At 42.2% G+C, this 23,074-nt stretch overlaps 5 protein-coding genes across 8 annotated transcripts in view; 2 read left to right on the forward strand and 3 right to left on the reverse strand.

Annotated features, from left to right (window-relative positions):
- Positions 1-11,482, forward strand: part of LOC132788007 (protein Shroom) — a 56,035-nt gene extending 44,553 nt beyond the window's left edge. Inside the window, exons 8-10 of one of the 3 annotated variants that reach the window (XM_060795289.1) lie at positions 8,990-10,502; positions 10,567-10,839; positions 10,909-11,482. In XM_060795289.1, coding sequence (XP_060651272.1) covers positions 8,990-10,502; positions 10,567-10,839; positions 10,909-11,172 — 2,050 coding nt within the window. In that variant the 3' untranslated portion in view covers positions 11,173-11,482. The remainder of the gene's footprint in view (positions 1-8,989; positions 10,503-10,566; positions 10,840-10,908) is intronic. The other 2 variants (XM_060795290.1, XM_060795291.1) reach the window with 2 other exon arrangements.
- Positions 11,483-12,067: 585 nt separating this feature from the next.
- On the forward strand, positions 12,068-15,094 carry LOC132789645 (spermatogenesis-associated protein 20). 2 transcript variants are annotated; one of them, XM_060797815.1, is made up of 6 exons: positions 12,068-12,255; positions 12,324-12,491; positions 12,551-12,865; positions 12,928-14,079; positions 14,141-14,346; positions 14,409-15,094. In XM_060797815.1, exons 1-6 carry the CDS (start codon positions 12,158-12,160, stop codon positions 14,870-14,872), a joined length of 2,403 nt encoding a protein of 800 aa, XP_060653798.1. In that variant the 5' UTR covers positions 12,068-12,157; the 3' UTR covers positions 14,873-15,094. The 2 variants fall into 2 exon arrangements, with proteins under 2 accessions (XP_060653798.1, XP_060653799.1); XM_060797816.1 differs by having other exon boundaries at positions 12,143-12,255; positions 12,319-12,491; positions 14,409-15,093.
- Positions 15,095-15,628: 534 nt separating this feature from the next.
- On the reverse strand, positions 15,629-17,890 carry LOC132789646 (uncharacterized). Its single transcript, XM_060797817.1, has 2 exons — positions 17,733-17,890; positions 15,629-17,499 (listed from the first exon to the last, which is right to left on the reverse strand). Exons 1-2 carry the CDS (start codon positions 17,793-17,795, stop codon positions 16,639-16,641), a joined length of 924 nt encoding a protein of 307 aa, XP_060653800.1. The 5' UTR covers positions 17,796-17,890; the 3' UTR covers positions 15,629-16,638.
- Positions 17,891-18,292: 402 nt separating this feature from the next.
- LOC132788105 (activity-regulated cytoskeleton associated protein 1-like) lies at positions 18,293-19,252 on the reverse strand. The gene is given in 2 exon segments (XM_060795423.1): positions 18,293-19,110; positions 19,113-19,252. Coding segments are annotated over 2 exon segments (867 nt in total). The 5' UTR covers positions 19,162-19,252.
- A 591-nt stretch (positions 19,253-19,843) lies between these two features.
- Positions 19,844-22,639, reverse strand: LOC132790057 (activity-regulated cytoskeleton associated protein 1-like). The gene has a single exon (XM_060798481.1). The coding sequence runs from the start codon at positions 22,520-22,522 to the stop codon at positions 21,767-21,769; it is 756 nt and encodes a 251-aa protein (XP_060654464.1). The 5' UTR covers positions 22,523-22,639; the 3' UTR covers positions 19,844-21,766.
- Between the last annotated feature and the right edge of the window lie 435 nt (positions 22,640-23,074).

Genomic DNA, 23,074 nt, shown 5'->3' on the forward strand with positions numbered 1-23,074 from the left:
GTTGATTTTAAGAGGAGCGGTATTCTTATGGCTGATGTAAGGCTTACCTAGACATTCTTGGTAAAATTCCGCATTTTACGGCCATTGGTTGAGGGTAACTGAATAAGTCTGATGACAATCCAAAGGCAGTTTAATTCTTAGATTTAAAGAGACTTAACATTATGTGCAACACTATTTAAAGTGAAAAAAATATAAACTGAAACAATGTTACAAATAAGTAAGTAAGATTGATTATAGGAATTTTCCTGTTTTTCGTTCAAATTCGAATTCTTGAATGAGAAAAATAATTCCCAGCTTATTTTTACCTGTAATTTAAGTAATAATCAAAAGCTTCATATAAGATTCATCTTTATTCCACATAAAATTGTTTTGATATGTTCATGTTTTTTTTCATTTTAAAAAGTGTTGCACGCGACATTTTCATTAGAGAAAACCCCGTAGACTGTGTATTTCCCACTAAATAAAAAAATACTATAAATTAAATGTAATTTTTTACAATTAAAATTATATAAAACAAACATGTATCATATTTCCATTTAAAACAAAACTTGTTAAATTAAACAGCATATCAGATTTCATTCGAAAAGCTGCTCATAAATTTTTTCCGTCCAATAATCACCAAATCGAATTGCGCAAGATTTCCGCTGTACACACATAGAAATTTACAAAGAAATAGTTAAAGAATGCAAAATGTAATCATAACTCTCAAAACAATCTGGCATTCTTTATAGCATATCAGATGCCTAAGCAACATGTATGTAGATTTCGTTCAAGGAAATGTGTCTAAAATGTGTGTTGGGAAATCAAAGTTAAGTTCGTAGATAAAACGATCTAAGATGTGTGCCATACTCTCCATAGTAGTAGTAAAAATCTGAGCTATGACTTGTAGAATTCAGTCGAGTTCTTTTTGCTTAGTTTTGATTACCTTCTCAGATATATCCATTCATGGAAATTATTATTCTTGGTCCATTGTTTATTTTAGCACACAGTTCTTGAGTGTTTGTTGGCCTTGTGACGTCAGCTGTCCAGTTATGTGAGTGGTTACATTCATGCTTAGAACACTCTTATGAGTAGTGTGAGTAGTATGAGTAGCATTCGTTCCCTGTCGAGTCATAGAACCAACAACACACATTCGTCTGCCGCGCTTTGTTTGCTTTTCGGCTGTGAAGCGCGTGACATAGAAAACAACTGGAGTGCAACCCCAGTCACCAAGTAAACTAAACACATACACACACACTTACATATATTCACACTCTCGCATACACACAGATACTGTGAACAGTTTCAATGTTGATACAACCCGGGGGCAATGCCTGACTATGAATCTGACTCTCTGAATGCGACTGCGACTGCGACTCGAGAAATCGATCAACAATCGATTGCCATTTGCTATTATCGAATGAAACCTGCTCTTGGTATTGGACTTGGACTTGGCGTGAGAATTCTTTGAAGTTGTCTAATATTCCCTTAGCTTCACACTCGTAGATTTGCATAAATAATCGGCAACAGATGCAAATTGGTTTGCTCATGATATCACTGCGATCGATTGTGATTGGCATTCATTAATTACAGTCTGGCTCCATCGAATCTGAATCTGAATCCGAATCGTAGCGGATTGGATCACAGTTAATGGCTACCATCTGGCATTAACCTTGATTGATTTAAGCATGAACTACATCAATAACTCGCATAACTATTGTGTCTAGTCTAAATCGTTTTTTTGGCATTGTTTCAACTTTGTTCTTTGGGCGCGACACAGCAAACAATGCAAGCGATTGTTTCTTGCTCTCGCTCTCGCTCTTGTTTTTGTTGCTGCTCTAAATCATTAATATGCTAGAGGTCAACAACGATAACAACAACAACAGCAACAACAGCAACAAGCTGTGCAATTAACTGGCACATACTGCTGCTGTCGTCTACATAAATACATCAACTTGCCGGACGGACGGACAGACGCACCATCCATCCATCAATCTCTCACTTTCATTCCATAGGAATGTACTTGTACCCCGCACTCGCACTTGGGGTACTCCACATTAAGCTGTATCTGTTTATGTATCTTCGTACATGTACATGTACATGTATCTGTATCTGCAGCTGTGTATCTTTGCATCTGTATCTGTGTAGTTGACACGACCATCGTCGATCATGCGTCGACGAGTGTTGAAATATCAAAATGTCCATGATGTTGATGAGGTTCAGTTGTTGTTGTTATTTCCACTGACTTTTTATATATTGTATTTCGTTTTTTACTTATTTTAGTGCCAGTCTCTGACATGTTTCACTGATGAGCTCACAAACATTTTACATATCATCACTTTACACACTGAGCTCTACACTGCAGTTCTTTCATGATATCATATGACTTTTACGATTATATGAGTAAATATAGAAATTGCATTCAGAACTTGCAATTGACGAGCTAATGAGCCAGATGATGAGCTTAATTTTGATTTAAATAATAGTTAAGCTGACGCTTTGGACAACTTAATAGCACACTTAACACATCATCTGTTACTAGCAATTGGGAACACGATGGGTAGAGAGATGAAAGATATCTATAAATATCAAATGATTAGCAAATGGAGAAAAGAAATGAGCAAACTGAAAACATGACGAGGCAATTGGAAAGCAAATAGAAGAGGAAAGAAGATTTAGTTTGGGGAATAACAACAAGTAAAAAATAAATAAAGATATTTTCACTTACAATTCAAATTAAAATTAAAACAAAATCAGTTTTAAATTATTTTGAAGCTGGAAAGTAAATCAAGCTGCTCGCTGACAATAAGATTGATGTGCTCAATTTCTATAATAGAATTGGCATTCTAATACCGTTAGAAAGAATATTCCGCTGAGCCATAAATAAACTCAGCAAGTCTGAAATTTCTACAAAACAATTTCAATTTGCAGTTCCGCAAGACTTCTCTCTATAAATCCCGAAAATAATTTCCATTTCAAAGCAATTCACTCTTATTATGCCAGTACTCATCCTGCTAAAACTACAAACAAAATTATGAATTCTACTCTTCACGACTGGAACATAATAATTCAAGTAATAACTCTTAAAATAAATGTACTGAGAATTCGCTGCTTTAACCTTTACTTGCGCTGTGCACTTTGTCTGCCTCACAAATTTCATTGGCAATTTAGCAGTTTGTCTTTTGTTTTTTATCTAAGCTGAAGCCCGGATCTACACTTCAATGTGACAAAGACGAGCACGTTGAATGCTTTGTTTTGCTCACTACTAAATCTTCAGCACTGTCCCCCAAAGTCTTCGTATCTCTCGGTCCGTCTCTCGACTGCAAGACGCCACTTGCACTTGACGCATTTCGCAAAAAACAAAATAAAATAAAATAAAAAACAAAAGTAACAAAGTCAAAAGCAAAAGCTAAGCGCACAAATTAGCAGCTAAAAAAACACAAATAAAAACCAAAACAGAGAGAAAAAGCAGAAACAATGCGAAATCCGTATTCAGGGCAGTTCCTCCTCAAAGAGCGGCAAACACTTTGGCATTCGCCAGTGGCTTTTGTGTAATGTCTAAAACGCAAATGGCTCAAAGTGCTCTGCTGCCCGCTGGCAATGTGTGGCTCCAAGTCTATCCATCTGTCCCTCTCTCTGTCTCGCTGTCCGTGTCCGACTCCGGTTAGTGCGACTGATCCATGTCGGACGTGTTGCGCATGCGCCTGAGGGGCAAATCGCTGTTGTTTTATAATTTCAGCTCGTATGCTCAAAGCGCGCAAAGAGTGAAAATGTCATTGGCAGATGTGTCGCGGATATTAGCAACAAGCAATACAGCAAACATACATACATACACATGATCATTCACTTCACATGATCATCAACAACATCAGCAACAGCAGCAGCAGAAAGAGCAACCGTAACAACAACTTGGCCCAAAACAAAAGACCCGCATTGCTGACTTGTGTCAGCTGTGTGGAAGGGTGAACAATGAAGAGAAGATCTCTGCAGCGGGAGATTGGATTGTGGGGAAAGAGGCATCTAACATTTTATGAACTTGTCTTGTGTTGTAGCTGAGTGCACAGACACAGCAACACACACATGTCCAGGGCACAGTCGAGTGCTCAGCGGTTGCATCTTTTGTTCTGGCCCAGCTGCTTGTCTTTTGCCATCTTGTTGTCTCCCATATATAATTATTATGACTTGGCCGTTTAGCTCACAAGTTAATTACCCAGTTTTCAGTTTTCAGTACCAATAATAATCCCCCCAGTCAACCACTTTCGACACTTTCAACCGCAGTTCAACAAGAGGCTTCTGTGGCTGCTGTTGTTGCTCTTCTGCTTCTGCTTCTGCTTCTGCTGCATTTCCCAAGTTGTCTATTTTGGGCTGAAGCCCTCGAGCGAAAAGCGCCATTAAATCGATTTTACATTAAAAATATTGCACAAGGCGCCGCCTGCCTCCAGAATTAATGGATCATAATTATGGCTGAACGACAGCAGCAACAGCAACATCAACAATATCAGCAGCAGCAACAAGCAATAACAGCTCTAACAACAGGCAACACCAGCGATAGCAACATCAACAACAGCCGCATTAGAAATGAAAACAGCCCACGAAAAGGCAGGCAAACAATTGTTAAAGCCCCCAGAGGCTGCTCCACAATGCACAGTGGTGTCCAGGCTGTTGGAAAATTCACAAATAGGAAACAAATTTGCTTAAAATATATTGTTAATGTCATTTACATACATTCTTGTTGACATATTAGTTTTATCAAATTCTTAAATTAAGATCTCCTCAATATGAAGTATTATCGCTTATCAAACTTTTTCAAACGCCTTTGCACCACTGTGCGTTCGTGCAGTGGCGAATCTTCAGCAAAGCTACTCAAGCGTTCACTCAGATGCTGCAATCTCCACTTTCAATGTGTATGAAGAAAGAACTTTTCTTTTCTTTTCCCTGACTTTACTTCGCATTGCTTTTCATACATTTTCTTAGCTTTGCTGCGGCTGCCGCTGTTGTTGTTGTTGTTAGTATTTTACTGTAATTTTCCCAAGAGAAATTTATGCCATAGTTTGATATGTAGCTGTCTGTTTGAAGGCTAGTGGAAAGAGCAGTGAAAAAAGAAGCCTAAATACCAGAGACTTGATGGAATTTGAAGAGCACAACGAGTCCAACAATTTGTTCTGGTCCGAGCAGTGCAATGCGTTGCAGTTGTTGCTGTGCTGGTTGCTGTGGCTGCATGCTGCATGTGGTTGCTGCTGTAGCTGACCTTATGATCCCCCCTGTACACTGCTCTGACCCTAGTGCAATTGCATGTGCCTCGACGACGAAAGAAGAAAGTGGCGACTGCGACGTCGACGTCGACTTGCGGCCATCTGTTTATGTTGGACTTGACGTCATTTTGCGGCAAGTGAAAATGTGTGCGACGCGTTCAATCCGGTTTTGTTTTTTTTTTCGACTCGACTCGGCTTTGGCCTGAGATGTTTATGTTTTCAACAACAACAGCAACAACATCAGCGAACATTTGTTCGCCTTCTTTTTAGCTGCCTTTTTTTTGGCTCAATGTTAAGACGAGATGTTAAAAACGTGATTTCCATGCGTCGCCAGCCAACGTCGGCATATTTAAATAAAATACTTTTACTATCAAAGAAAACTAGTCAGCACTAGCAGCAAAGAGTGAGAGGGAGAGAGAGGGGCAACAGCAAGCAGCAAGCAGCAACCAGCTTGTTATATTGCTGAATCAAAAATTATAGTGCAACGGCGCCAAATGTTGCATACGCAACGCAACGCGCCACGCAGAGGCCACTGACCAAACGCCAAGCACCCAGACTACAATTGCAACTGGAACTTGCCACCAAGTGGAGGCAAGTGGCAAGTGTGGCAGCCAGGGGGCAGGCAGCAGGCAGCAGGCGGCAACAGCTGACAGTGCGTCGCCGTTGTGGACGCTGAACCCACAGAAGCTAAATAATCAACTAAGCATTCAAAATGGCATATCTATCGAATGATAGCACAACATGGGGCAAGCGAAGATGACGAAGAGCAAGAGAGGAGGAGCAGGAGGAGGCAGAGGGGGTGGCAAGCTTATGCAACTGAGCAAAACAAAAGGCCAAGCAATTTATCAAAATCTGCTCTTTGGTATTCATAATTTGCATCACATAACCAGCGCCCCGAAATAGCCAAAGTGGCCAAAAACAACGAAAAACAGCAACGAACAAAAAAAACTGCTAGCAACAAAAATGCGTTAATTGTATGGAAATGGAAATGTTATTGACCAGGCTAAAACTCAGACTGCCACTGAGATAGTCAGCCAAGCATTTCATTGGCCCTTTCTTTACTCTCTGTGGTATTTGTCTTTGGTTTGGCTTTGGCCGTGGCTTAAAACTATCTGTTTGTTTCTGTTGTCGCTGTTGTTATTGTTGTTGTCTTCCATTTGGTTAAAGAAATGCGTTGCGTCTTACACAACAAACGTTTTCGATACAAAGAAAGCCAAAAACAATTTGCCATAAATCAAGGTATTATAATCCAAATATCATTGCGGGTGTAATTTTCTCCCCATTTGAATCAGAAATGTGGAACTTATGTCAGCTTCGTTGTATTGCCCAACCTGCTGTTGCTTCCCAATTGTATAGATATATGCATATGATTATATCTCCAAATCTATAGCCAACCGATTGTTAGTCATAATTAGACTTTAATTAGAGTATTAGATGATGCTTTTCATGGACTGAAATTCAGTTTTGACAATTTAATAGAGGCGAACGAAATTATTTTTGCACATGACTTGCAAACTGTTCTTTTATTTCGCAATTTTTGGCAATTTTAGAAGTCGAATTTGCTTATTTTAACAAATATTATATAAACAAAAATATAAAGAAATTAAAATTTTAACAATTTTGGCAATTTTAGTTCACTAAATTCAGAATTCGGAATTTACATTTTTATTGTATTTAATTCTTCATTCATTGTTTCACAAAAAAAAAACGAATGTTAAGAAAATTAAGGTATACAACTTCAATTTCATGATTAAACGCATCTTATCTAAATAAATAGCTAAGCTTGCATAAATTAAAGTAAAATATTTAGAAAAAAGAAATGGTGTGCAAAATGCTTGCAATGTTTTGCTTGTAATCTTGCTTCAATATTAGTTGTTTATGAACCAAACTACATTTCTCCAAGCTAAGAAAACAGTGGGAAGAGGGAGGAAGACAGCTGGAGGAGGTAATCTTTTGGCCAGACATTCTGCCGTCGTTGTCAGCGTCAACAGCAGCAGCAGCTCTGCTGTAATATGCAAATTAAACATATTTTTGGCCAAAGGCAACAAACAAACACAAAAAAAGTTGAAACAATAAACATGGCAAAATTGGCAACACACACATATTTACACTGACATTATGCAGAGCGGAGAGTGCAGATTACTCAACACTCGGCGAACGGAAGTGATTAAGAGAAGCAGCAGCAACAAGTGGATGGCAGCAGCAGCAACAACAGCTGCCCCCGCCAACCCCCGCGAAAGAAAGTGAAGAAGCTGCTGGCATAATCAAATGTGAGGCGTTGGGAACTAAACAAAAGAGTCCCTCTTATGCAAATGGCTCAACAGCTAGCTAGGCAATTGACACGAGATACAGATACAAATACAGATTCACAGATACAAATGCAGATACAGATCGAGACAGAGATGGAGATACATGTGACTACAGCTGTTTTCGCTGATGTAAGCGACTAAAATGTACTCTTAATTTATGCACAGCATTTCTATGTCGGCTTTCTTTTGACAAGCTATATTCATATGTATATATTTACTTATAAAAGATACAAATGTAGCTGAGAGAGTGTAGAGAGCAACAAAAAACTGCACACACACCGTTAGCAGCAACACCTTATTGTCTAGGGCTGCCTCCACTTAAAAAGAAGAGGGGGTGGCCATGCAAAAAAAAAAAAAATATATCGCGCTTGTTCAAAATTAGCTTAGCACTTTTTGAAAGTTGTCGACACATCCGAAACAACGTTGTCGCCCTCGCCGCCTTCTTCGCCCTCGCCATCGTCTGCATCAACTTCGACTTTGACTTCGAATTCGACATCTTCTCGTCGTGCTCGTCATACGCGCTGCACACTAAAATGAGGCTCGACTTTTTGACTAAAAACCTTCCAAAACCAAAAAACTGAAACATAAAACTCTTTATAATTGCACTGTTAACATTTCACTTTCGTTTTGTCTCGCAAACTGTTTTAATACTCGTACGAACAAAATGTCTTGTCTCCGCATCGTGCACAGAATAATTTTTGTTTTTCTTCTTCTCTTTTTTTTTATTTGTCAGTTGTTGTTGTTTTTGTCGTGTTTATTATCATTTTGTTTGTTTTTTATCTTACAACCACTTTCGCCATGTGGGTGCTGAAGCTGCCAAAGCTGTTAAGCTGCTCTGGCTGCTGTTGCTGCTGCTGGGCTTGGGATTAAGTTTGAGATTGAGGACTCAATTAGCCGCCTTCGTCTAGATTATGGCCCGCATTTGCATAATGTTTGCCCCTAACTGCCAAATCGTGGCCTGCGTGCGCTGCCGATGACCCCGCACAGATGACCCCACATGCTTACCCTTCTCGCACCCGAATCCCAATCTCGCCAACTGTCGATTGACATTTGCCAGACAGCGCTGTGGGTTGGGCTCAAATACAATTTCATATGCTTATTACCGTTTTACCAGTTAATCTCAGCATTTGCATTTCCTGCTGGAAAAGATTGCGAAATATTCGCAGAGGAAATTTTTGATTTTTCCTTAAGTTAACAGGGTTTGAAGTTGGAAGAAAAGAATCTTCTCTTCTTCTAGTATTGATATCTTAAATATTTTAAGCATGCGTTTGCTAGCTTTACATAGCTTCACTTGGAAAATTGTAGTTGTTGGTCGGTTAATGTGATTATTGATTAAGCAGAATAGAAGAAATTGTTTAAAGTGAATCTTCATACAACAAACTAGTATCTTTAATACCAAAACCCTTTCGCAACTTCTTACTAATCAAATTGTTATCCCTTCGCTTGCAGATCAAACTCAAAGGCTTCGTATCTGCCGCGCCAGAGCCTGGAGAAGCTGAACAACACGGATCCGGATCATGGCATTTACAAGCTGACGCTCACCTCCAATGAGGATTTGGTGGCGCCCAGCAAGCCCATCTATGGCGTCGGCGCTGGCAAACTAAAGTTGCCCAATAATCTGCCCGATGTGCTGCCGCTGGGCGTGAAATTGCAACAGCAACCGGCGAAGCCGCAGCCCAGTTCACCAGGTGATGGGGTGTCGTTGCGGTATGGCTCCAATAATAACCTCGCAACAAAATCGCCAACAAATGCCACGCCCAACGCTGTTGGCAACGCTGGCAATAACACAGCCTACGCAATGATCTATGGACAGCAGCCGCAGCAGCAGCAGCAGCAGTTGCCACCACAATCGCGCTATTCCTCGCCAGCGCTGGGCCACGCCTACAGCCGATCGCCAGCGCCACAATTCACGCGATCTCAGTCGTATGAAGTGAAGCAGCAGCAGAGCGATCCCACACAGTTCATGTCCCAGTCACATGTCGATCTTAAGCAAGCCGTCCATGACCTCGAGACGACACTGGAGGAGGTGTTGCCACCACCGACGCCCACACCGCCACGCCTCTCGCCGGCCACCTCCGACTGCAGTCTCAGCAACAGCTCCCTCGAGTGCAGTCCCCTCAATGCCAATCATACACACAATCACAACAACAATCCGGAGGCGCACATCTTCCGCGCCGAGCTGATCAGCACAACGACATCGGCCACGCTGCCGAAGCCACCGCCTGTCAATCGTCAGGAATCGTTGCGCGAGAACATCGAGAAGATCACCCAACTGCAGTCGCAGCTAATGTCCGCGCATCTCTGCGACTCTGGACTGCTCAGCAACTATGCCAAGCAGTTGAGTCCCAGCATCGAGCCACAGAATACAGAGCTACCGCAGCTGCCCGCAGCGAGTCCAACGCCCAGCAGCCAGGTGCAGACAGAGTTGACGCCACCTCTGGAACCTACGGAATCCGCGCCTGCGTCGCCGTTGGCAGCGGAGAGTCTGCAGCTGTTGCAGCGCAGCGAATTGGTGCTGATGGTGAATCCGGTGCCCAGCACAGCGGACATGGCTTGCCAGACAGAGGAGTTGCTGGACAGTGAATTGGTGGCAACCCGGGAGGAGCAACAGACGCGCACCACGTTGCAGCCACGACAACGTCAGGCCATTGAGCTGGAGTACGAGCAGATGGCGTTGGAGCTGCTTAAGCAGCTGGCGCCGCACGATAAGCTGCTCATCGAAATCCTAACACCAAAAAGCTACAAGCCCACGACGCAGTACGTCAGCAATCTATACAATCCCGATGTGCCGTTGCGGCCAGCCAAACGTGATGTGGGCACCTCGACGCTGATGCGCATGAAGGCATCTGCCACAGCAGGAGCGACAACGGAACTGCAGCTGGTCAGCGTGGAGTTGCAGCTAACTGATGACACTGGCGCCGGCGATGATGAGGAGTGCACGAATTTAATCAAGCAGAAGCTGGTAAGTGTTATGAATGCCTCCATAAATCGAAACTTCACTAATCGATTGATTTGTTTTGTCACAGAATGAGCTGATCAAACAGTTAAACCAAAAAATTGGCGCATTGAAGCGCGAGCAGCAAACAATTGGCGAAGAGTGCGCCACCAATGATAAACTGGGCCTCGATCTGCTGGCCAATCTAACGGAGAAGGTGCGTCCCAGCGAAGCGTCCAAGTTCCGCACCTACATCGATGATGTAGGTCAAATAACCCGTCTGTTGCTGTCGCTGTCGGAGCGCCTGGCCCAAACCGAATGCAGTCTGGAGGCGCGTTCGCTCATCAGCAGCCAGCAGGAGAAGGTAAGTTCAACTAGTCGAGTCTCCTTAAGCACACATGTAACTCACATGTAACTTCTATTGTCCACACAGAGCACGCTGGAAGCGAAACGCGAACGCCTCTACGAGCAGCTGGAGGAGGCGCAACGCCTCAAGGCGGACATCGATAGACGGGGCAGCAGCATTGCCAAGCTGTTTGGCAAACATCTCAGTGCCGACATGTGTGCCGACTACGATTACTTTATCAACATGAAGGCCAAACTCATTGCCGACGCACGCGACCTGGCCGACAGGATCAAGGGCAGCGAGGAGCAGCTGAGCTCGCTCAGCGATGCGCTAGTCCAAAGCGATTGCTAAAAAACAAGCGACGCTTTGCTCTCCTCAATTTTCCTTGCTGTCAACTCAAAGTTGAGAGCTGTATGCGAGAATTGTGTGCTGCATCTTCGATGGGGGGATCCCCCTGGGTCTAGGGGGTGTGTATTAACTTAACGATGTGCTTAAATACAACCACACACTATAATGTATAAATATTTTATGTTCATTTGTGATTTTCAATTAGCTTGTAGGTTAATCTATGTATCAACCGCATATATCTAAGCAATTTTTTACATAATTATCAAAGCAAAGATAAACTGTATGCATTAATAAAAATTTTAAAGCAATTTATGTCTGAACTGCAATGTGTTTTGAATTCAATGGGCTGTGAAGTTTAGGGAAAACCTTTTTTGTAACAGAAACACGTCTCTTTCAAACAATTGTAAACTGCAGACAAATTTTGAATTTTGCGGGCTATATGTCGATGTTAGACAACACTGATTGCATTCCTTTGCGGCGTTGCCACTTGTTTTTTGCTATCGTGATAACTGTCGATAACACTTTCTATCGATATCATGATTCATGTAATTTTCTAATCAATTTAAAGAGAGTTAAGAAAGATATTTTAATTTTTCATTTCTGAATTCATCGACAAAAATATTTAATACAAATAAAAAATAAATGAGAACCATTATTTGACTGTTAAAAACGAATGACTGTTAAAATCGATTATTGCTATAGAAATCGATGTTTTTAAATATTTGAAAAACAACGATGCATCGGTTATGCCATTGATATTAATCCACCTCTAATCAATAATTAATTTAAATTTATGCAATGCAAAAATAATTATTATTCTTTTGCAATTTTAATGTGTATTTGCTAACAAATATTAAATTACAGTTCAGCTAAACGCTCGTTATGCTACTGCTAATTTGTAATCGATAGCTGTGATTAAATTATAATCAGTTGAATCACTCGATGGAATACCATTTCGTTTATATATGTATATTATCAATAAATTGCTATGTTTAGAGGCAAAACACTCTGCCAATCCTGGATAAGAAGCGCTTTGGCATTAACAACGCCACAAATACAAACGCCGCGGGTCTGGCAACTTGACGAGTAAGTTATAAAACCATGTGTGCCATAAATTCAAAGCATTGAATACATAAGCAATCTTTAAAGCGTAGTAGAACAACAACTGTAGTAACAGCAGCACAACAAAAGAAGCAGCAGCACCTGTTTCGTGGCATGGCGACGGGCAGTGAAACAAAGGCGCAGCCGCCGAAACATAATAACAGATTAGCATCTTCCAAGTCGCCATATTTACTGCAACATGCGCACAATCCTGTCGATTGGTAAGTGGAAAGAGTGAAAACATCACTGTGAATTCAACTGCTAAGTACCCTTATCTTAGGTATCCATGGTGTGAGGAGGCCTTCGAGCGTGCGCGCAAGGAACAGAAGTTAATTTTCTTGTCGGTTGGCTACTCCACCTGCCACTGGTGTCATGTTATGGAGCACGAGTCTTTCGAGGATGCGGAGACAGCGGCAGTCATGAACAAACATTTTATCAACATCAAAGTGGACCGAGAGGAAAGACCCGACATTGACAAGGTCTACATGCAGTTCCTGTTGATGTCCAAGGGCAGCGGTGGGTGGCCCATGAGCGTCTGGCTTACGCCAGATTTGGCACCACTCGCAGCTGGAACTTACTTTCCCCCCAAGGCGCGGTAAGACAGATCCAAGATTAAGCGAAGGGAAGCAAATTTGATATGATTAATTTAATCCTTAGTTACGGCATGCCTTCCTTCACTAATGTGCTGGAATCTATAGCCAAGAAGTGGAACACGGACCGGGACTCGCTATTGAAAGCTGGGTCTACTTTGCTGCAGGCCTTGGTCACCAATCAGAATGCAGCAGCGGATGGCGAAGCTGCTTTCGAGCCGGGCAGTGCTGATGCGAAGCTTGCTGAAGCGCTGGGCGTGCACCAGCAACGCTTCGATCAGCAGCACGCTGGCTTTGGACGAGAGCCCAAGTTCCCAGAGGTGCCACGTCTCAATTTCCTATTCCATGCCTATTTGGTTAGCAAGGATGTTGATGTGCTGGATATGGTGTTAAAAACATTGGATCACATTGGACGTGGTGGCATCAATGATCACATCTTTGGCGGCTTCGCACGCTATGCAACCACACGGGATTGGCACAATGTACACTTCGAGAAGATGCTGTACGATCAGGGACAACTGATGGCAGCGTATGCCAATGGCTATAAGCTTACACGAAGTGATTTATTTCTTGGCTATGCAGATAGAATCTATGAGTATTTGATCAAGGACTTGCGTCATCCAGCTGGAGGCTTCTACGCTGGTGAAGATGCCGATTCTTTGCCCACACACGCAGATACCGTGAAGGTGGAGGGGGCCTTTTATGCCTGGACCTGGCAGGAGATACAGGAAGCCTTCCAAGCGCAAAAAACGCGGTTCAAAGATGTCAGCCCGGAGCGTGCCTTTGAGATTTACACGTTCCACTATGATCTGAAGCCCAAGGGTAATATACCGCCTTCCAGTGATCCACATGGCCATCTCACTGGCAAGAATATACTCATTGTGCGAGGCTCCGAGGAGGACACGTGTGCTAACTTCAATTTAGAGCCGGAGGTGTTGAAGCAACTGCTGCAGACTGCAAATGACCTATTGCACAAGGTGCGAGATCAGCGACCACGTCCGCATCTGGACACGAAGATCATCTGTGCCTGGAATGGTTTGGTGTTGTCAGGTCTTTCCAAGCTGGCCAACTGCGGCACAGCCAAGCGTGATGCCTATTTGCAGACAGCCAAGGAGCTGCTGCAATTTCTACGCACACATCTCTATGATGCGGAGAAGCAACTCTTGCTGCGCTCATGCTATGGTGCCGGCGGCGAGGATGCCACGTTGGAGCAGAATGCGTAAGTTGTGAAAGGATATTAGCAAGATCTATGAATTGTAATTTGTGGCACTTCCTTGCAGTGTTCGTATCGAGGGCTTTTTAGATGATTATGCCTTTCTCATTAAGGGATTGCTGGACTACTATAAGGCATCCTTGGACATGAGTGCTCTTCGCTGGGCCAAGGAGCTGCAGGAGACGCAAGACAAACTCTTTTGGGATGACAAAAACGGTGCCTATTTCTTCTCGCAGCAGAATGCCCCCAATGTCATTGTGCGGCTCAAGGAAGGTAGCGCTTGCAAATACTTTGTATTGCATCTGTAATCCAAAGCTGGTATTTTTTCTTTCCAGATCATGATGGTGCTGAGCCCTGCGGCAACAGCGTTGCTGCCCGCAACCTTACTATACTATCGCACTATTACGATGAGGACGCATACTTGCAACGTGCCGCCAAGCTGCTGAATTATTTTGCCGACGTCTCGCCTTTTGGTCATGCCCTGCCCGAGATGCTCTCGGCCCTGCTGCTGCATGAGCACGGCCTGGATCTGGTGGCAGTAGTGGGACCCGATTCCCCAGACACCACACGCTTTGTAGAGATTTGTCGCAAATTCTATATACCCGGCATGATTATAGTGCACTGCGATCCCCAGCATCCGGATGAGGCATGCAATCAACGAGTGCAACGCAAATTTAAAATGGTTAATGGCAAGACAACTGTTTATATTTGCCACGATCGTGTCTGCCGTATGCCGGTTACAGATCCAGCGCAACTCGAGGAGAATCTGATGGACAACTTCTTCAAGGAGCGCATCTAATTAGCATAGTGAACCAATTGACATTAATCGAATCAGTAATTCGAATTATTAACTATTAATAATAATGTTATCGTTTATTTTGTTGGCTTTTAAAGCTTAAAAAGGTTCTCGGAACTAGATATAGTTATACTATTATAGAATTTAGCACTTCCAATTGTATTATGCATATTTGTGTATTGGCATCGCCTGAATAAACAGACTTTACACAAGACTAAGAATTTTCGTTTATTTCCGACAAATTCCAATTAATTTTCCAACTGGAGTACCTTTTTGTATATATTGTATTTGAGAGCTGTGAACGCCAATTGGATTATTTAAATTATTTTATTTGTAGTTTCTAATTATTAATTAATTTAAAGCAGAAAACTAAAAACTCAATCTTACCGTAAATTTCCATCATTCAACCTGTTAGAATACCATAAATATATTTCCCATTACCAGAATAGGAAGGAATACTTTATCAGTCAGCAGTCATATAAACGATCTCTTGAAATTCGTACATATATTGCTCACATCTTGAAATAAAACTCATTCTTTACATAGAAATGATGATATGACTAACTATGTTGTTTCTTCTGTTATCGCTAGCAAACTCATATTAGTAATCGTTTTTGGATAATTGGATGACGTCACTTTGCTGAGGTCTTTAAGGTTTTGCTTCTAAATCTTTATAACAATGAATGTGAATAGCTCCCATTTAGAAAATACACCGAATTTGCGACCAAATTGTCATAAAATATAATATTCTTCTTGAAGTTTGTTGTCTACACGAAATTGTTTAATTGTGACTTTTCCATAGATCATAGATTTGCACAGGTTTGCACTATTATATAGTCGCTTTTTTTTAGTTAAATAAACAGTCTGATTGAATAAACTTGTGTGTTTTTGTACAAATTGAATTTTTAGACGGTTCATCATGTTATATGTTGCATGTTATGTTGTATATGTTTGTTTTGGTTTTTTTTTTTAGTAGTCTGGGATCACAACAATATTAGATCGTAACTCGCTGAACATATGAACAATTTCTTATATAGATCCATTTGGGATATGTTAACAGCGTCACGATAAGAAGAAAATTACATCGTTTTTGTTTTGTTTATTTTTCGTCTGTCTTCACAAATACTACACATTATTTTGTGCATTTTATTGGAATCGTTTGTTGTTTTGGCTCCACTGCACCCTTCTACAGTTGCAGATCTACCAAACAACCAACAAAATACTTGACATTGTGCTTATTGTTGATGGTTGTTGTTGGTTGGTTGTTGGTTGCAACTGTTGAATGGAGGCGCAAAGTGAAGCGACCACACACAGAGGCTTTTGTAAGAACTAATCTAAAAACTAAATGCTCGCCCTGCGCAGCGCTTTGTTTCTTGCTTGGTTGGATGAATAAATGGAATGGTATGGATTTCTTCCATATCCAACTATGTCCAAGTCCATTCTATTCAAGAACCAAGACAACAGCAAAGACGCGACGACAATTGGGCGCAAAAAGAACTAAATTTATGGAGAGAACAGTTCGGTAATCGATAATCGGTAATCATAATCGTAATAATATTAGTAGTAATAAAAATAATTTAGTTGAAATTCACATTCATCACATTGGTTTGCACTCAGCCCGTGCCTGTGGTGTTACTGTTGTTGTTGTTGTTGCTGCTGTTGCTGTTGCAATGCGCGGCTGCAACTGCGGTGGCGACTGAGGATGCGGATACAGCTGCTGTTGTGGATGATGTTGTTGCCGCCGTCGCCGCCACCGCCGCTGCATCCGCTCAGGTATCTGCATCGTTGAAACTCATGGCCGCATCGAAGCTATCAACAATCGTCTCCATTCGCTCGTGATGCTCGAAGCGTGCAATCTTCCTGCCCATGCGACTGTAGGAGCGTCGTGTTCGCCGAAAGAAACGAAAACGTGTGTCCTCCTCCTCCTCATCGTACTCGGGTGCCGACACCGAATCTTCGTCTGTTTCGCGCAGGAACCGATGGATCTTCATCTTGGGATCGCGATGAATCTTAAAGATTTTCGTCGCTCCATGCAACTTGGAAATGTTTCGTGATGCATTGATGATGCCACGCTCGCTCAGTTGCAGTTGCGGATGCTGCTGCTGTTGCTGCTGCTGCTGATGATGGTGATGGTGATGATGCTGCGGCTGCTGATGATGATGCTGATGTTTGTGCGAACGATTCTGATTCTTGATGGCGGTCAAACGATTCGTGATGGAGACCACATTGAAGAGCTTGGAGAGTTCCGTGTCGGCGCAACGGGATTCGCGTCGACTCGGATTCTTGCCGTTTTTCACATAAAAGATGTGATTGATTTGATTATCGGCCACCAAATTGGCGGTGGGTGGTGAGCTGGAGCTGCCATTGCTGCAATTGCCATTGCCAATGCCAATGCCAACGGTGCTGCAGTTGCCGTTGCTGTTGCTGCTGAAGATGCCACTGCCTCCTCCGCTGCTGCCACCATTGCCGTTGGACGTTAGCAGCGTTGGTGTGGATGGCGGCGCAGGGGGTACGTGCGGCATTGTGTAGCAACGCTGACGTCCCTCGTACAGGTTGACAGCATTGTACCGGCTAAGTCGGCACGATTCCGACTCGATTTCTTCGTGGTCTGAGCTCGGCATATCCATTGCCTGTGTGTATATATTTTTATATGTGTGTGTGCGTGCGTGTGTTTTTATTTTTCGTGTTCGTGTACGTCGCAGTCGTGTATGAGTTTGTGTGTGTGTGTGTGTTGGTGTTTTGAGAGTGGGTGCGTTCGCGTGAATGGGCAGACGGGCAGAAACGGGACACAAAAATATGGGCGTTATAGTAATCGAAAGAGATGAATTGAGTGTGTAAACTATGCAAATAATATTCTGCTTACCTGTAGCAAGCCCTCCATTTCCGAGTATTGACGATCCGTCAGACGGTGCAGTTGTTGATCCATTTTTGCTAAACAACAACAACAGCATAACAAAAATACGACCGTCCGATACCGATACTTTCGCTGCACAGCAACCCTGCGCACTGCGCAGTCCCAGACGATACCAATACCAATGGAGCAGCCCTGACCAAACGAGTAAAAACAAGGCGCACGTCTGGCAGCACTAAAATGCCATATTTTTGTATGCTTGTGGTATTTATTTCGATGGGCAGCACTTAATGCACATATTTATGAATATAAGGTGAGAAAATATCGTGGTTATTGCTGTTTTTATTGAAAAAACCAACAATGATTTCGCCAAAATAATAAAATTTACAAATACTCAACACGTTACATTAAAACCCTAATCAAAGTAATATTTAATTTTTCGTATAAAAAGACTAATAAGTACTTAAGTGCTATTTTGGTATTTTTTCGAAATTCGACATCAGCAGTTTAAAAGACCAAAAAATAACCGTTTTTAATTTTCTACTAAAACATAATTCAAGGAACACATTTATTCAAAATGCTTTTTCTATTAATAACAATGAAGTGGTGTTAATAACGTAATAATTCCATATATTCGTATTAATTATATGTATGTATATATGGAAAGAGAAGTGTACTATAGTGTTACCTTTATGGTCAGTGTTAAGCTGTAATGTCTTCTCGTGGCCTTTTTGCTCAAACCGGTGGCTATGGAAATTACAGTGAGTGCAGCGCTCAACATGACGAGCATAACGTAATGGAATTGCAGCCCTTGTTTCAACCTGATCTTCCTGACTATTGTGCTCTATAACACGACCCAATTCAAGAAAATCCCGAAATGTTTTCACACTTTGCCGGATAATGTGTTTGCGATACTTGATATTCAACAGACCATATAGAAAGTCCAGTTCTGTCTCTTCATTGTGTTGATCTTCTGGCAGCTGAGCGAGCAGTGCACGCTTCTCGACACCAAAAGTGTCAATGGCAACGCCATCAAACAGTTTCTTTGCAAAGAAATCCATGTAGACCTGATATGCGGCCTTGGCAGGCGAAAAGTGCTCGCGAATGGGGCCAATAGCGTCATTCCAGGTCTTTGCCTCCTTCCGAACACCTTGCCACCAAGTGGAAGCAATGCCATAGAAGAGCAATGAGATGCCCTTCATGGCGTTTTCATCGCTGATCATTTCCAATTCCATGAAGGTGACAACATTCGTTAAGAATTCCTCCAACTCATCGCGGCTTCGAATGCCGCCAAATCGATGTGTGCAATTGCTGAAGCTGCCCTTTGTCTTTGCCATGGAGGCGTCTCCACCTGTGAACACAGCATTGTCAGCTGCACTTACTGCACAGTCTCAATGAGTTGACGAAGTTGTTCATTTGTCATTTGTATTGTCTGTGCCATATTGTGCTTCAAATGTGATTATTAGCGAAGTTAATGCTTTACCTTATTTGTGCCGCCAAAGACATTTTTGCCGGTTTTATAGCGTTTTGTTGCGAAATTCATCTTCGAAAAAGCTTATTGGACTTCGAAGACAGTTTTTGTTGGCACTTGTTGTTTTATAGTACTACTCAATTTCAGTTTTATATGCCATACTTCATATGTACTTATGTACATACTACGTACGCACTCGTACCCTATATATATATATATATTAAGTATGTATATGCATAACAAAATACTTAATGTTATTGTGTCAACTTAGTGAAGCTAAGCAAAATCAAATAGCATAACGTATAGTATTTTAATTTTCGTTCAATTGTGCTAACAAGTTTAAGAACTTAAGTAACAATAGCTCGAAAACATTTAAATTAATTTTGCCAAGACTGCCTGTAATTTAGAATTTCGTAGTACAAATTTGCAAAAAATTTCCTGAATTCTAGTAATCTTTAATAATAATGTAAAATTACCATTTGTGATTTATTTTTATATTCAAATTGAGTCGACTCTTAAACCTTCAGAGTTGTTAATTTCTACATATAAAATTGGCTACTTTTCATATATAGAAAATCAGGGGTTTTTTCCGTTTTATTCTCTGAAAAAGAAGTGTTTCCCATTGCAGTCCTAAGATTGAAAAACAGTAAGATTTTGTTTTAGTTTTGTATTTTGATTGTTTCTTTTTTTTTCTAAGTTCAGTCTTTACAAATTTAGTTGATTATCGCAACCTCTTGTGGTCATTCATAGGCCTCTAGTATAATAGTATAATAATGATGACAATGGCAAGGAGAGCGCACCGTCATATCATCGGGGTGTGCGGGTCCAAGTATGTTGCAGCGAGTGAGTGGCCAGTGCTCCGTATTCTGGCTCGCTAAACAACAAGGGCCAATATATGATATACCGATGTAGATGTTGATCGTACTACGCGCCTATTAATTCTGCACAGGAGATGGCATTTACAAACGTGGTGGGTTCAGGGCAGTCGCCACATGCTGGAGCTGCTGGGCGGCGACGAATCCAAGAGCCTTTAAGTGTGGATGAAAATGGATGGCGTGCCTGAAGCTTGTCTGGCTCTAAAGTGCTCCTAAGAGCAGCTTTGTAGCCAAGGACAATTAAGCGTGCCAATTGCACGAATGGCGACAACATAGCCATTGTTGTGCAATTTACTTGATAACAATGTTGATTTAAAATTTCTTATGAGAAAGATTCATTTTTTCTTTGATTTTGCTAACAGCCAATCGGCAACAGTTCCTATCGCGAGACGGTGTAAAACCACGTGACAAACATTCAGGCTGGGCACAGAAACCACCGTGACACATTCCAAATGCTTCGTGGTACGACTCCACATTTAGCGATTGTCAACTTGTGAACAGGCGAATCGCTAATGCTACATTGCAATATCTTCTGATACTGCAATGCAACAAAAACAGCGCTTGTGTACAGCCGGAATCGCAAAGCAGCAACACTGCAAATTGCAATGTTGATGCTTACTGCGCTCTTTGTACAACCGTTAACATAAGGCAACAACCCTGCAGTGCATCGAAATGCATTGCAAAGTTGCTGCCTTTTGTGTACAACAGTCAACTAAAAGTAACAACGCTGCAGTGCATCGAAACACACTGCAATGTTGCGGCTTTCTCTGCTCTGTATACGGCTGCCATTGCAGACAACAACAAATGTTGCTGTCTGTTATACTCAGTGCACACATCCTGAATATCTGTCATGATCCGAGGTCTTACACCACACAGAAGGAACTGAACTAACTGGCTGTCGGCGGGGGTCCAGGGGCTTTTTTTGCCGCATTGACTAAGGATCCGCACAGAGTTGCCGATGAAACGCAAACTAAGCGACAAGTTTTTGGGAGAACCCTCAACTTGATAGCCTCGTACACGTTTCACCCGCCCCTGCACTAACACTAGGCCAAGGCAGCGGTTTTTGAGTGACAAGAAAGTGGAGACGGAAGGGATGCACGAAACACCCAAGCCAAAAGCTCCGCGCTGATACAAACTCAGCAGATTCAACGACGTCCGTCGAGTAAAGCCTTTGGCTGCAGTTCCGAAGAACAACAGCCGAGTGCAATACACTTCAGAACGTCGCTGATCTGCTGGGATCACATCAACACGCAGAGCTTCGACCTTGGAAGGAATTCCGTGCGCCTCTCCCCCCTTCATTTTCCCATCACTCCGGTAAACAAAGTTTACCAGTTTGCTTGTACAATGTACAAAATAATTTGTTCTTGGTTGCACAAATATCACGAAAGTGATTCATAGCGTTCATAGCCAAAAATAGCCGCAGGCGCAGCGTGAAGTTTTGTGGTTCTTATGTTGATTGTAAGCTTTGCTTAGCTTGCCGGCACGTCACTTGTCGGTGAATGAGAGTGAAATGAACTTATGAAAAAGCTGCTGACTTCCTTCTCGTTCTTGTCAATGTGTGGCCAGCGTGGCGAAGTGTTGCTATATTACTTTTTGTTGGATCGTGACGTCAGCGTATCAGATATGCGCTCTGCGCATCCAGATGTTGTTGTCAATATCCGGTGATGTCACGATTTGAAGAGTTACGTGGGTGTAGTCTTCTAATCATCATTTCCCTCGTTCTGTGCCTGTCGACGTTTGCGGCAGTTCTCGAACGTGTGTCCACGGAAATTGCAGTAAGTGCAACGATCAACACGGCGAGCACCGCGTAGTGGACCCTTGGATACTGCTTCATCTTCTTGGTTGTTATGCTCGATGATGCGCCCTTGTTCAAGAAGATCGCGGAACGTTGTAATGCTCTGACGGGGAATGTGTTTGCGGTACTTGATATTCAAGAGGCCGTAGAGGAAGTCCAGTTCGGTTTCTTCATTGTGGCGGCCTTCTGGCAGCTGAGCGAGCAGTGCACGTTTCTCGACCACAAAGGTGTCAATGGCAACCGAATCCTCCTGTTTCTTCTCAAAGAACTCCATGTAGACCTGGTAGGCAGGCTTAGTGGGAGAGAAGTGTTCACGGATTAGACCAATAGCGTCATTCCAGGTCTTTGCCTCCTTCCGAACACCTTGCCACCAAGTGGAAGCGATGCCATAGAAGAGCAGGGAGATGCCCTTGAGGGCGTTCTCATCGCTGATGCTCTCCAACTCCTTGTAGGTGACAATGTTGGTGATGAACTCCTCGACCTCGTCATGACTGCGAGCACCGCCAAATCGATGTGTGCAATTGCTGAAGCTGCCCTTCGTCTTGGATGTTGAAGATTCACCAGCAGCGACAGCGTTGCCAGCTGCGCTGACAGCCGACGCACGCACTGCTTCGATGAGCGCTTGCAGTTGCTCGTTAGTCATCTGAATAGTCTGCGCCATTTTGTATTTAGTTTAAAAGACGCACGCGACGTTGAGTTTAGTTTAAAAAAAGCAGAAAACAAAGCCAATGTTGGCGAATGCTGGTGCTTTCAGTTATAGTGGTCGTCGAAGACTGAAGTTCCATTTTCTGGTCAGTTAGCTTTTAAAGCTATTCATTGTGAAATTCAACTTCGAAAAAAAAGAGAGCGGAAGAGAGACATGGACTGCAAGATGTGAGAGTGGGAGAACAGGCTATTGTTGCCATTTCTAATGAGTCAATGTTTTTCACAACAAAATTAAATTGAAACGATTTTAAACGTTTACTATTTTTTGTGATTATAATATTTTAAACGATATATATTGCCTGTTTTTTTTTATACCGTAATGCATATGTAACTACTTTCAGGATTCAAAGGACAAAAAAATTGAAATTTCTATTCATTCAAAGACTTCCTCTTCTAATGCTCTGAAAAATCTTGTAGTTTTAAAGTCAATAAATACAATGGTATACATATTGTCTAGTTGTAAATTAACTTTACTTAAATCTAAGCTTCGTCTCGAATATATGTACAT

This window comes from Drosophila nasuta, chromosome 3 (assembly GCF_023558535.2).
Source record: "Drosophila nasuta strain 15112-1781.00 chromosome 3, ASM2355853v1, whole genome shotgun sequence".
Classification (NCBI taxonomy): Eukaryota; Metazoa; Arthropoda; class Insecta; order Diptera; family Drosophilidae; genus Drosophila; species Drosophila nasuta.